Source organism: Salvelinus sp. IW2-2015, linkage group LG4q.1:29 (genome assembly GCF_002910315.2).
Source record: "Salvelinus sp. IW2-2015 linkage group LG4q.1:29, ASM291031v2, whole genome shotgun sequence".
Taxonomy (NCBI): domain Eukaryota; kingdom Metazoa; phylum Chordata; class Actinopteri; order Salmoniformes; family Salmonidae; genus Salvelinus; species Salvelinus sp. IW2-2015.
The window spans coordinates 35,544,223-35,555,950 of NC_036842.1; the positions used below are offsets into that span (position 1 = coordinate 35,544,223).

Consider the following 11,728-nt stretch of genomic DNA (forward strand, 5'->3'; position numbering starts at 1 on the left):
GAGTTCACTGGAAGTGAACACACTACCACTAAATCACTGCGAACAAGTAGTCAGTGAACTTGCTTTCATAAAGCAATTATCCTTTCGACTTCTGTCGTTTTGTCCTCTGTGTGTTCACCCTCTGAGGTCATCTCGCCTGATAGTTCTGTCTCTTCATCCACGTCCCAAATGGCACCCTATCACTTATTTAGTGCACTACTTTTGACCAGGGCTGGTCATAAGTAGTGCACTAAATAGAGAATAGGGTGTCATTTAGGATTTATTTTGGTCAGTACTTTGTACTGTCTCCCCAGGCTGATGACAGCGCTGAACATTTTCAGTTTCCTGACACTCCGGGACGTACCTTGTTCTCCGTAATTACATTTTAAGGGGAAACGTTAATTCATGCAGTGTGAATAACTAATGAGTGTAAATATCTAATAATTTATTGAAAGTGTAAGAGAAGTTGAGAAGATACAGCTGGTGTTTTGAAAGATATTGTTTTGAAAGGGACTCTTAAAGTGTTCGAGGTCTGTAATGGAAGTCTTAGAATTGGATCCTTATTAGTTTTTAACATATGTACTGTAGTACCATATCAATATTAGTATCCTGGTGATGCTATTGCTGAATATATGCATTTCTCAATGAATCATTAAATTACATTTAACTGAACTTATCACTATTGTAAATTATTTACTTTCTAATCTGCTAGCTACTTCATTCCAAGGCCACCTTATGTTCTACATTGAAAGTTCTTAGTCATAAAAATTCGAATTTTTGCTTTTCATACCCCTTGAAATCCAACATAAGGACAAGGGCCTTAAGCAAGGCAGCAGAGGAGTGTGGAAAACATGTCTTATTCGAGTGTTCATAACGAAGGACAGGGTTCATAACCATAATATTTTTCATAACCTGAATCGAATTCTCCTAACCTGCGACGAAAAGTCAAATCTAACGTTAATTTGACAAAAGCTGGATTCTTTCTTGTCGTGATTCTCCTTGAGAAACGGCCCAATCGTCTCGCACACATGCAGGTGATCCGCGCAAACGCAGATGTCACCCCGATCCTGGCTGATATGTTAATTTAGTTGATAAAATATTTTTAAACAGTGCCTGAATACATTACACTAAAAAGATTACTTTATTTCCATTACTTTTCAGATGTTTATCATTTTCCAAAACTTTTCCAGGCCTGGAAAACACCATTTTAAATTCTATGACTTTCACAGGATTTTCTTGACCTTACAAACCATGTACAATAAGCAGAGCGAATCCAGCGATGGTGCATCGATCCGTAGGTTAATTGTGTCTCTGGAGCCCGATTCAGTGCAGAGTTTCTGTCAATATCTTTATATCTTACCCTGAGGCATACACTGGTTGTGACAGGCAGAGATGTGTGGTGTCAGTTTCTTAAATATTGACGGGGACATTGACTAGGTGGCAGTTCTTATCGAAGCCAAATAACCATGCAAACCAGAGACAAACCAGTATGAAAAAAATTGATATTTACTCTCCCCATGAAGGCACATTTAGGAGTCAAGAAAAGCACAACACAGAAAATCCGTTTTGTACATAAAACCAGTTAAAAAGCAAAGAGTTAGACAAAGTCCTAGTATTTCTCTGGTGTAGTTGAATAACTATTGGAGAAAAGTTGTTTACTGACCTCTTGATCTAGTAGTGTTGCACCCCACTACCATGGGACTTCCATGTTTTGGACAACAGAATGTACTACTGCCTCAGGCAGCAGCAACAAATAACACATGGATTGCCTTCCAAACAAAACCCCAGAGGTCATATACAGCTTTGTGTTTCCTTGTTGCACTCTTCTGTTGTCACTCGAGTAAAACATTTAAAAAATAGTTTTTCTTGCAAGGGGTGCGTTCACACAGTATAGAACAGAATGGTAATGTTGGACAAACTAAAGAATTGACTTACGATAAACTGAGCTCCAATAAATCACCAGACAAGTCATTTTCAATCAGGAAACACCTTCCAAGGAATCATTCCAATTCGTAGATCAAAGAATGTAATTTCACCCTTCTCCATTTGAAAATCATTGGCCTCCACTAACATGTAAAGTATGTGTACATGTAATAACCCATGTAGCGTTAATGTACAGACAACAATTGTTATATTAACACACATGTATACATACAACAATAAAAAGTACAAAACATTACAACTTATGGATTTTAAGGCCCTGATATCTTGGTACATTACAGCTCATTCAGTCCAAAGCCTCCATTGAGTTACATAGGCTAAGTGTGAAATGGACTTTTACGTAAATCCCAAGTTGATGTCAATGAGAGATTTGCATAAATATACGTTACATGCAATGATAAACGTTAAGTTACATGCAATGATCTCAAGATAGCATTTAGCCTGCAGGTAATTCATACAGAAAAAATACCCCCCCCCCCCAAGTGGTAGGTTGGTGGTTGACGTACTACACCAACTACCACTGGCTATACTCTCTATAAACAGCGGTGTCAAACATACGGGGGTCCAATCTGGCCCACAGGTGGTTTGAGTAAATGGCTGTGTTTATACAGGCAGCCCAATTCTGATATTTGCAAAAAAAGTTGTACTGACAAAATCAATACACTTTAAAATGACTAATACCAAAAGCGAAAATGTGTAGAAATGATAATGGACCTATAATGGAAATATAACAAATTTTCAGTGACGAACTCCGGACCTGGCAAAATGAGATCCCTGCTCTAAAAAGAGACAAAGCACTATCGTTCCCCATTTACAAATCGCCTGCGTGTTCATCCAAAAGTAATACAACACCGCATTCTACAGATTTACATGACTTGAATACAATTTGTTGAACAACAAATTCAGGATCACAAATAACACTTTCTCAATAAAAAGGGGGACAATCGACAAAATTCAAATAATCAATCATTACTTTAATGAGCTAGTTTTCTACGCTCTCTAAAACGGCATTTCTTTCTGGGCCTTAGCTGGGGGAAAAAAGCTGATTTAGAAATAAATGATGATTTCCTGTTTTTGAAGGAACAATCCATTTCCGTCGTTCTCTCCATCCAGTTGGCACGTCGGAATGTTTCAACCCATAAAACCTTCCTACACACAAATAATAAAACATAACGAGAAAATTGCATTTGGCTTTTTGCCCAATCAGGACGGACAGCTAGCAGCAGAGTAGGAATCCCATTTGGTGAAACGGCTGCCACTTCTGCCCAACCCCCTCTTCCCTTCTCTGGTTCTCCCTCCCCCTAGTTGTCAGTTTAAAGACATGGTGGCTGGGGGATATGGTGCCACCTCACATTGTCCTGGGTGGAAGCTGCTGCTTGTACATGCCCGCCAGGGCCTTGGCGGCGCTCTGGATCATCTGGCGGCGGGACATGCCCGTGAAGGCCTGGTGCCAGTCCGTGCGTGACACATTGGGTATGTTGCGCTCCAGCACCTCGCCTACCGTCACCAGTAGGCCCGACCAGCGAAGGCTGTAGTCCGGCGGGGTCAGGGACTGGGCCTTTGGGGACAGGTGAAAGATAGGAACACTATCACTTGACATTTACATGCATTAATTTCACCAACACCTGTTCATATAACCACTCTCCTTACACTGTCTAGTCCATATTCTGTAGACTAACAACAATTTACACTCAACTCAATTCACATTTAATAAATAAACATGATTTAATATTTCGAGACTGCTTAAATTATAACAATTCGGAAAGCAATTTGCCTTCAAACCCTTTCACGCTTTTACTTTGAAGCAATGTTCCAATTTCACCAGTGACACAGCATTGACCGAAAGACTCATTTTCACAGAGTATTAAATCAAGGCAATTAAGTTTACATGATGAAATTCTATTTCAATACAACACCATGCTACAGCTTTGACAGGTCGAATTTTGAAAAGCGGCACTTATGGTACAATGGGTATCCGCCTGTCGTTACACTGATGGCTTTTCATCCAGAGGGAAAGACTAAAACTGCCCCCCAAAGTTCCATTTGACTTTTTCAATAGACACAAGTGTATGGTATGTGCTAACATTGAGTGCTAACAGCAATCTAACATCGATAACACATGCAACCACATTAAGAGATACAGTAAATATATGTCATTAATTGAGCATCATTGTGTTGTGGGGCAAACTGTACTGTTAACATGAGGGTGCAGTACTGGCAGCTGTGAGCTCCTACCTGCTGGACGTGCTCCAAGGCCAGTGGCGTAGCCTGAGTGAAGGTCTCAATGTGAATGCCAGCTCCAGGATCCTCCAGGATTAGACAGCCAATGTCAAACCATCTGGAAGGTCACAGAATAACAGCACTGTTAAAGCTGCAATATGCAACTTTTTATTAGGCACACCCATCTAGTACAGGGTCGGAACCCCCTTTGCCTCCAGAACAGCCTGAATTAGTTGGGGAATGAAAGCGTTGCTCAAATGGTATCAAGGGACCTATCGTGTACCAGGAGAACATTCCACACACAATTACACGACTGCCACCAGCCTGTACCGTTGACACCAGGCAAGATGGGGCCATGGACTCATGCTGCTTACGCCAAATCCTGACACTGCCATCAGCATGACACAACAGGAACCCGGGATCCGTCTGACCAGGCAATGTTTTTCCCACACCTCAATTGTCCAGTGTTGGTGATCGCGCTTCTTGTTTTTCTGATGAAACAGAACACCGGGTTTGGTCTTCTGCTGCAATAGCACATCCGTGACAAAGACATGTTGTGCGTTCCGAGATGCCGTTCTACACACCAGTTGTACTGTGACATTATTTGCCCGGATGTGGCCCGCCTGTTAGTTTGCACGATTCTTGCTTTTCTCCTTCGACATCTCATCAATGAGCTGTTTTCACCCACAAGACTGCTGCTGACTGGATGTTGTTTGTTGAACCATTCTCTGTAAATGCTAAACACGGTCACGCATGAAAAGCCCAGGTTTCTGAGATACTGGAACTAGCGCGCCTAGCAGACGATCATACCACGCTCAGTCACTTAGAATAGGCAAAACAAGTGACCTAACGTTCAATGGAACAGTAACTGAATGCCTGTCAGCCTGCTTTATATAGCAAGCCACGGCCAGGCGACTTACTGTCTGTAGGAACAAACCATGTGTGTGAACGGGGCGATGTACCTAATAAACTGAGTGTAGATCTGTCATTCTCATTGAAAGCAAGTCTGTATGTGTATTATTTCTACACTTAGTTCTTAAGTGAAGTTTTTGCATCTTTTACACCAGCTTCAAACAATTGAAAAAATACTGGAAAATATATTTCACAGAGGTTTAGATGGCACAATGATAATCTACACTATACTTGCTTGTTGTGCCAAACTGAAATTAGACAAACTTAGAATTCTTGCAACCAGGAAATGGTAGAGCAATTTCTACACATTGCACCTTTAAGCATGGCGTATGCATCACAATGCAGGCAAGACAGATCATGACAAGAGTGAAACTAACCAATAAGCAGACAATGAGCAAATCACACTTTTGGATTTAGGTTGACAGGAAGTAGTAGGGAAGGGAGGGGGAACCATTAACTAAATATTATGGTCCATCAATTGCAACCCTCTGACAAAGCAAGGCAGTGAGCAGCACTGAATACTGGATGCTAGAGAGGATATTCCAGACTAGCAATAACATACCTGATACAACTAACAGCCACACCTTCACCTGCTCGACTGACAACATGAACACAACCCTGGTCTTATTAACTGTCCATGCTCCTCCATATAGTATTCTACCCTTGTGATGACAATCTTATTCGGTTCATTGGCCCTTATTCTAGCGGAGTCTAAAACGACTGGGAGCTGGTCTAAGCTATAAAGGCTGCGTTTACACAGGCAACCCAATTCTGATCTTTTTCCACTAATTGGTCTTTCGACCAATCAGATTAGCGCTTTTGCAAATAATTGGGCAAAATATCTGAATTTGGTTGCCTGTGTAAACACAGCCATTTTATCCTTGGCTTGGCCCGCAACATTCCGGTCCTTGGCTTGGCCCGCAACATTCCGGTCCTTGGCTTGGAATGCAACATTCCGGTCCTTGGCTTGGAATGCAACATTCCGGTCCTTGGCTTGGAATGCAACATTCCGGTCCTATGGCTTGGATGCAACATTCCGGTCTTGGCTTGGAATGCAACATTCCGGTCCTTGGCTTGGCATGCAACATTCCGGTCCTTGGCTTGGAATGCAACATTCCGGTCCTTGTGGCTTGGAATGCAACATTCCGGTCCTTGGCTTGGAATGCAACCATTCCGGTCCTTGGCTTGGAATGCAACATTCGGGTCCTTGGCTTGGAATGCAACATTCCGGTCCTTGTGGATGAACACCGGGTCCTTGGCTTGGAATGCAACATTCCGGTCCTTGGCTTGGAATGCAACATTCCGGTCCTTGGCTTGGAATGCAACATTCCGGTCCTTGGCTTGGAAGGCAACATTCCGGTCCTTGGCTTGGAAGGCAACATTCCGGTACTTGGCTTGGAATGCAACATTCTGGTACTTGGCTTGGAATGCAACATTCTGGTACTTAGCTTGGAATGCAACATTCTGGTACTTAGCTTGGAATGCAACATTCTGGTACTTAGCTTGGAATGCAACNAATGCAACATTCTGGTACTTAGCTTGGAATGCAACATTCTGGTACTTAGCTTGGAATGCAACATTCTGGTACTTAGCTTGGAATGCAACATTCTGTTCATTTGAGGAAGCCCTCAGGGAGGTTGAGCCACTCTGCTACTTGGTGATAAAAAGGTAAAGGCATTCAAGGTCGAGGTCAGAAGAGCTCATCTGTTTTAATGCCCTAAAGCACATTACTGGCCTTGTGGGGAGATCAGCAGTCTAGCTAAACTGCACAGGTCTCACAGTTGATTTTCTGAGGGGGAAATGGGAGTTTTGACACGTGTAGCAAGGTGAGGTGAGGTATGTTAGATTAGTAGAGCCTTCTGGGGACATTGGGTTTTTATCTGATTTCTGAAAAAGTCTGTCAAGGCTCATGCTCTTCGACCCTGCCAGAGTGCACCACACCCTAGCTCAGTATCTTCCAAATGTGGGGCGAGAGACAAGGGAAGCTTGGGTATTGAAGTCACAATCAGTTGACCGATTTTGGCCTGAAAGCAATAGTCTATATCTTAAAATTGTGATTTTGTGGTACTGTATCAAATAAATGCAGACTAATAAAACAAAAAAATGGTAGAAGGGTTTCAAGAAAAACGCATTTTCAAAAATGTATTATTAGTAAAGTTCCAGATTGATAATAATAAAATTAAAAAAATGCAATACATACGTAGCATAATGTAACCATATATGATATGCCACGGAATTGTCAAATGCAGTCTGACTGCTTTGTTATATAGACTACAGGCTGTTATGATAGTTAAAGCCACATTTCTTAGTCCTTAAAGGGGTACCCCAGTGTTCGACTTTGGGGTCATTGTTGTTCACGTTGTATATAAATGACATTGAATATACTGTTAACACCTGTAACATTCATCTCTACGCAGATGACAGTTATTTATTCCTGTGCCTCTTCAGGTCAGCAGGCCATTTGTGACCTTCAGCATGATTCCGACTCAATCCCCCCAAAAATCCCTTACTGAGCTTAAATGACTGTTAACTGCAAATAAAACCAAGTTTATTCTGTTCTCTAGGTCTCGTAATGTTGATCCTGAGGAGTTGCGTATTTGGACTTCAAATGGAGCAAGTTTTTCACTCAGTACTTGGGTATCTGGAATGATGATGAATTGTCTTTTGAAACACACATTGAAAACTTTACAAAGAAGCTGAAATCTATTATTTTTTATTATATAGAAATAAATCCTGCCTCTGTTTAAACAACGCTGCTCCCTGTAATAGACTATGGTGACATTTATATGCACGCGGCAGCCTCTGTTTTGAAACCATTGGACTCAGTATTCAATTCAGCAATACATTTTATCACTGGGGGCAGTTTAAGGACTCATTGTCTTATTTACAAACATGTGGGATGGACCTCTGTAAGAAGAGAGCTGCACTCTTATTTACTTACATAGCAGTCTTGCAGAAACTTCCTCTGTACATTACTTCATTGATTCAATTTAGACGTACAAATTACCAAACCCGTTCTCAGGGATGGATAACTCCAGAGATCCCTTTAGTCGCCACAGAATTAGGAAAATCTGCTTTTAGTTTTGCCCCTTGTGTGGAACTTTCAGGCATTTAAAATGATTGATTGGAGACTTATGTTACAGAATGCCACTGCATTTCTTAAATCTGTTTAATGTTGTGTATGTGTTTTATAGTGTGTTTTATTTGGAATGATTACTTACTTACTTTATTGTCCCCATGGGGAAATTTTGTTGCAGTGTCATGTACACATTTAAAGTGGCGTTAAATACAAAACAGGATTAACAATACAACTTTCAATAACAGTCACGCACCAATAAATAAAATACAATTTATAATTTAAAATTTAAAAAAGAAGAAAAGACTAGCCTGCTGGCCTTACGGGGTCAATGGGAACATTTGCCCGAGCTATTTAAGAGGGATATCACACCTGGCACAAATGATTGTCTCGTTCTATTTTTCCCTGATTATGTAGGGCTGTTGTGCTTTATTTATGTATTGGGTTTGTTTGTAAATGTATACAAGGCTCTCTTGTAAAATAGTATTATTTCAATGTGACTGTTTAAATAAAGGTTAATATATATACACATTTTCTGTAAATCTATCATCTTAAACATCATCTTTGATATTTTAATTAAACAAATGAAATGCTCTTGGAAGAGGTAAGAATCAGCATTTCAGAAAGAAAAACAATTACAGCTTAAATAAAGTAAAGATAATTAATAGGAGGTGCACACAAAGAATATTCAAATATGAAAAATGTATCATTTCCTTCTCATTACTCATCGATTGATATAATCCTTGGCGTAAACATTAATTTCAAATCATTCCAAAATTATAATCCATTTTAAAAGGGATAATGGGAAAGCTTACGAAACAGCATTCATTATCTATGATGAGGTTTTTGGACCCAATGGTACATATGAGGGGAGATAAGCAGGCTGTTTGAGAGGGTTGCACAAGTGTGTAACAAGGGAGATTAAAAATAGAAAAAAGCTAACTTGGTCATTCGAACACGTTCTTACATAGGAGGCAGCTGGCGATGTGTGTGTGTGGAATGCTGGGAGTGTGTACAGTGAAATGAGTGAGTGCGAGAGGGTGTGTGTGTGTGTATGCGTGCGTGAATGAGGGTGTATGAAAGTGAGTGTATGAAATGCATGTGTGTGAAATGTGTGTACAGGGGATTTGAGATTTAAGGGGTATTTTCTCCTGCTGTGCTTACTTGTCGGGGAAAAGCTCGGCGATGAAGTTCTCCACAGAGACCACGGGCTGCTTCTCGTGGATGACGCCCGCCCGCCGCAGGCTGTCGATGCGCTCCTGGGCCCCCTGTGGAGACAGACACACCTCAGAATCAGGCAGAACTAATTTATCAATAATAAAGACGTTTATTTGAGCAACTGCAAGGAAGATCACTCCCTCAGGAAGAACCCGGAGAGTAACTTCCAGGACATACAGGAAAGGAACTCAGGATATACCGGAGTGGATCTCAAAGATTTTACAATCACAGTCTTTACATACTTAATCTACACAAAGAGCTGCTTACCCCTCCAAGGTGGAGGAAAGCTTATAAAAGAGATAAGGGGTAATTGGCTCCACTTCCTTAGAAAAAGAAAACAAATGAGAACAGGTTCTAGCCAGTTCTCACAGCCTATATGTCTAAGATAGCGTGATAGGATCTTTAAAGCCTAACCAGAGGAAAGTAGATTTCCACCTGGCTAGGCTTTTAGTGCCCTATAGATAATGAGCCAGTAGTAAATTACTCCTCTGTGCGGTTTGTAAAGAGGTTACTGGACAGATGTGCAAAATTAGCAGTGAATAGCACTACTCAACTCAAGCATTTCCATAGCATTAGGCTGTGTAAAACAGTTTTGCGCCAACAAGTGGAAGAGACCCATCGCTGGATATGAGCAAGTCAGACCACACACACACGTTGCCCGCCACCATCCAGCCTGTTGCCAGACATCTCTCTTGTGGTGAGACATCGAGAATCAAAAGGAAATGCACACACACAATCTCTTGAACACATGCGCACACACAAAACACTTATCTGGATGGCTCGTGTGGCTCAGTTGGTAGAGCATGGCGCTTGCAACGCCAGGGTTGTGGGTTCATTCCCCACGGGGGGACCAGGATGAATATGTATGAACTTTCCAATTTGTAAGTCGCTCTGGATAAGAGCATCTGCTAAATGACTTAAATGTAAATGTACTTAACACTGATCTGATCAGTGATCAGAGTGTTTACTGCATGCAGTAGAATGAGCTCAAGGCATTTTCAATACAAAGCTTGTTGCTGCAGTATAACAGCATTTGTCAGTCTGGGTCTGAGGTGCTTTACATGGCACTGTACGTAAACCAAAGTACCCCTGTGTTTGTTTGTTGATTCTTAAGGAGTTTCCTTCACTGAGAGGATGATGCATTGCTGCCTAAATAGAATTGGACACAAACACCATCTGCTTCCATAGAGAACAGGTGTGTGAGGATAGCCTTTAAGACCAATGGATACCTGTTTGTTAAAACACACTAGGGCTGGGAATTGCCAGGGACCTCACGATACGATTTCTATTGCGATTCAACACTAATTTCATTGTGATTCCATGGTCCAAACATATTGCTCACCATATGTCTGCTGCAGAGGGAGAAGAGAGAGCCATGAGAAAACAAGTTGATCAGTCATTGAAATAAGTGCTGAAAACAAATGGGCTTCCTATTTAAAAACTAGATGTAGAACAAGTTATGAATGAAAAATACTGGAGTTTTTGGTGCAGGTACAGCCAACTTGAGCAAAAATAATTTTGCGATACGATAGCCCAAAATAATATCCCAATATGTAACTGCTGTTTTCAAAGTATTTCTGCTGTTTTGTTTCATAGCTCGTAAAATGTATCTCACCAAGTCAAATAACTACGAATCCTATCGCACCTCACGCAGCAACACCGCCTGGCTGGGGGCTGTGCGCACGTGAAGAGCTGAGTGAAAGATTCATTTTTAGAAGTGCTAATTTACTTGAAGCAAAAGAGACTTAGTCCTTATGTTTCTTTGGCTATTTACATTGTTTTGTTCACAAGCTAGGTTGTTTTTCCATGTTTGAATTTCAACTGCTAGGGAAGAAAACACTTTCTAGTCAGACTCAAATACCACAGGCACAAACATGACTAGTGACGTTACTACAACATACCACATTACTTCTTACCAGTAATACTTTTTTTTTTATAGATTTAAAAATCTACCTGCCACAATGGCTGGTAGACCGAAAAGTTTATTTTATGGCCCGACCCCAGTTGTAGCTGAATATAATCTTATCGCTGTCAGTGACTACTGGTGTCCTATTACATGGCAGCACATTCACAGTCTAAGGGTATCCTTTCTACATGAACACATTTGCTACATTGTTGCTAGAATTTGAGTACTAATGACTTCAGTAAATAGGTGTGACAGAAGTGGGATTTTTTAAATATCCAAAACCTGAGCATTAACGTATGTTTTAAATATAGTCTAGATACAGTATACTGTATATATATATATATATATATATATATATATATATATATAATGTATAAAGAACTGCAATACATACACAGATCACACTTTAAACAAACTATAAAAGGCTTTATATATATATATATATATATATATATATATATATATATATATATATA

The 11,728-nt window shown here is 40.6% G+C and overlaps 1 protein-coding gene across 2 annotated transcripts in view; it reads right to left on the reverse strand.

Annotated features, from left to right (window-relative positions):
* Positions 1-2,873: 2,873 nt before the first annotated feature.
* The window catches only part of prrc1 (proline-rich coiled-coil 1), a 38,896-nt gene continuing 30,041 nt past the window's right edge, over positions 2,874-11,728 (reverse strand). For both annotated transcript variants that reach the window (XM_023984577.2, XM_023984578.3), the window contains exons 7-9: positions 9,293-9,396; positions 4,156-4,258; positions 2,874-3,478 (exon numbers count right to left, since the gene is read on the reverse strand). In XM_023984577.2, the coding sequence (XP_023840345.1) occupies positions 3,269-3,478; positions 4,156-4,258; positions 9,293-9,396 (417 nt within the window). In that variant the 3' untranslated portion in view covers positions 2,874-3,268. The remainder of the gene's footprint in view (positions 3,479-4,155; positions 4,259-9,292; positions 9,397-11,728) is intronic.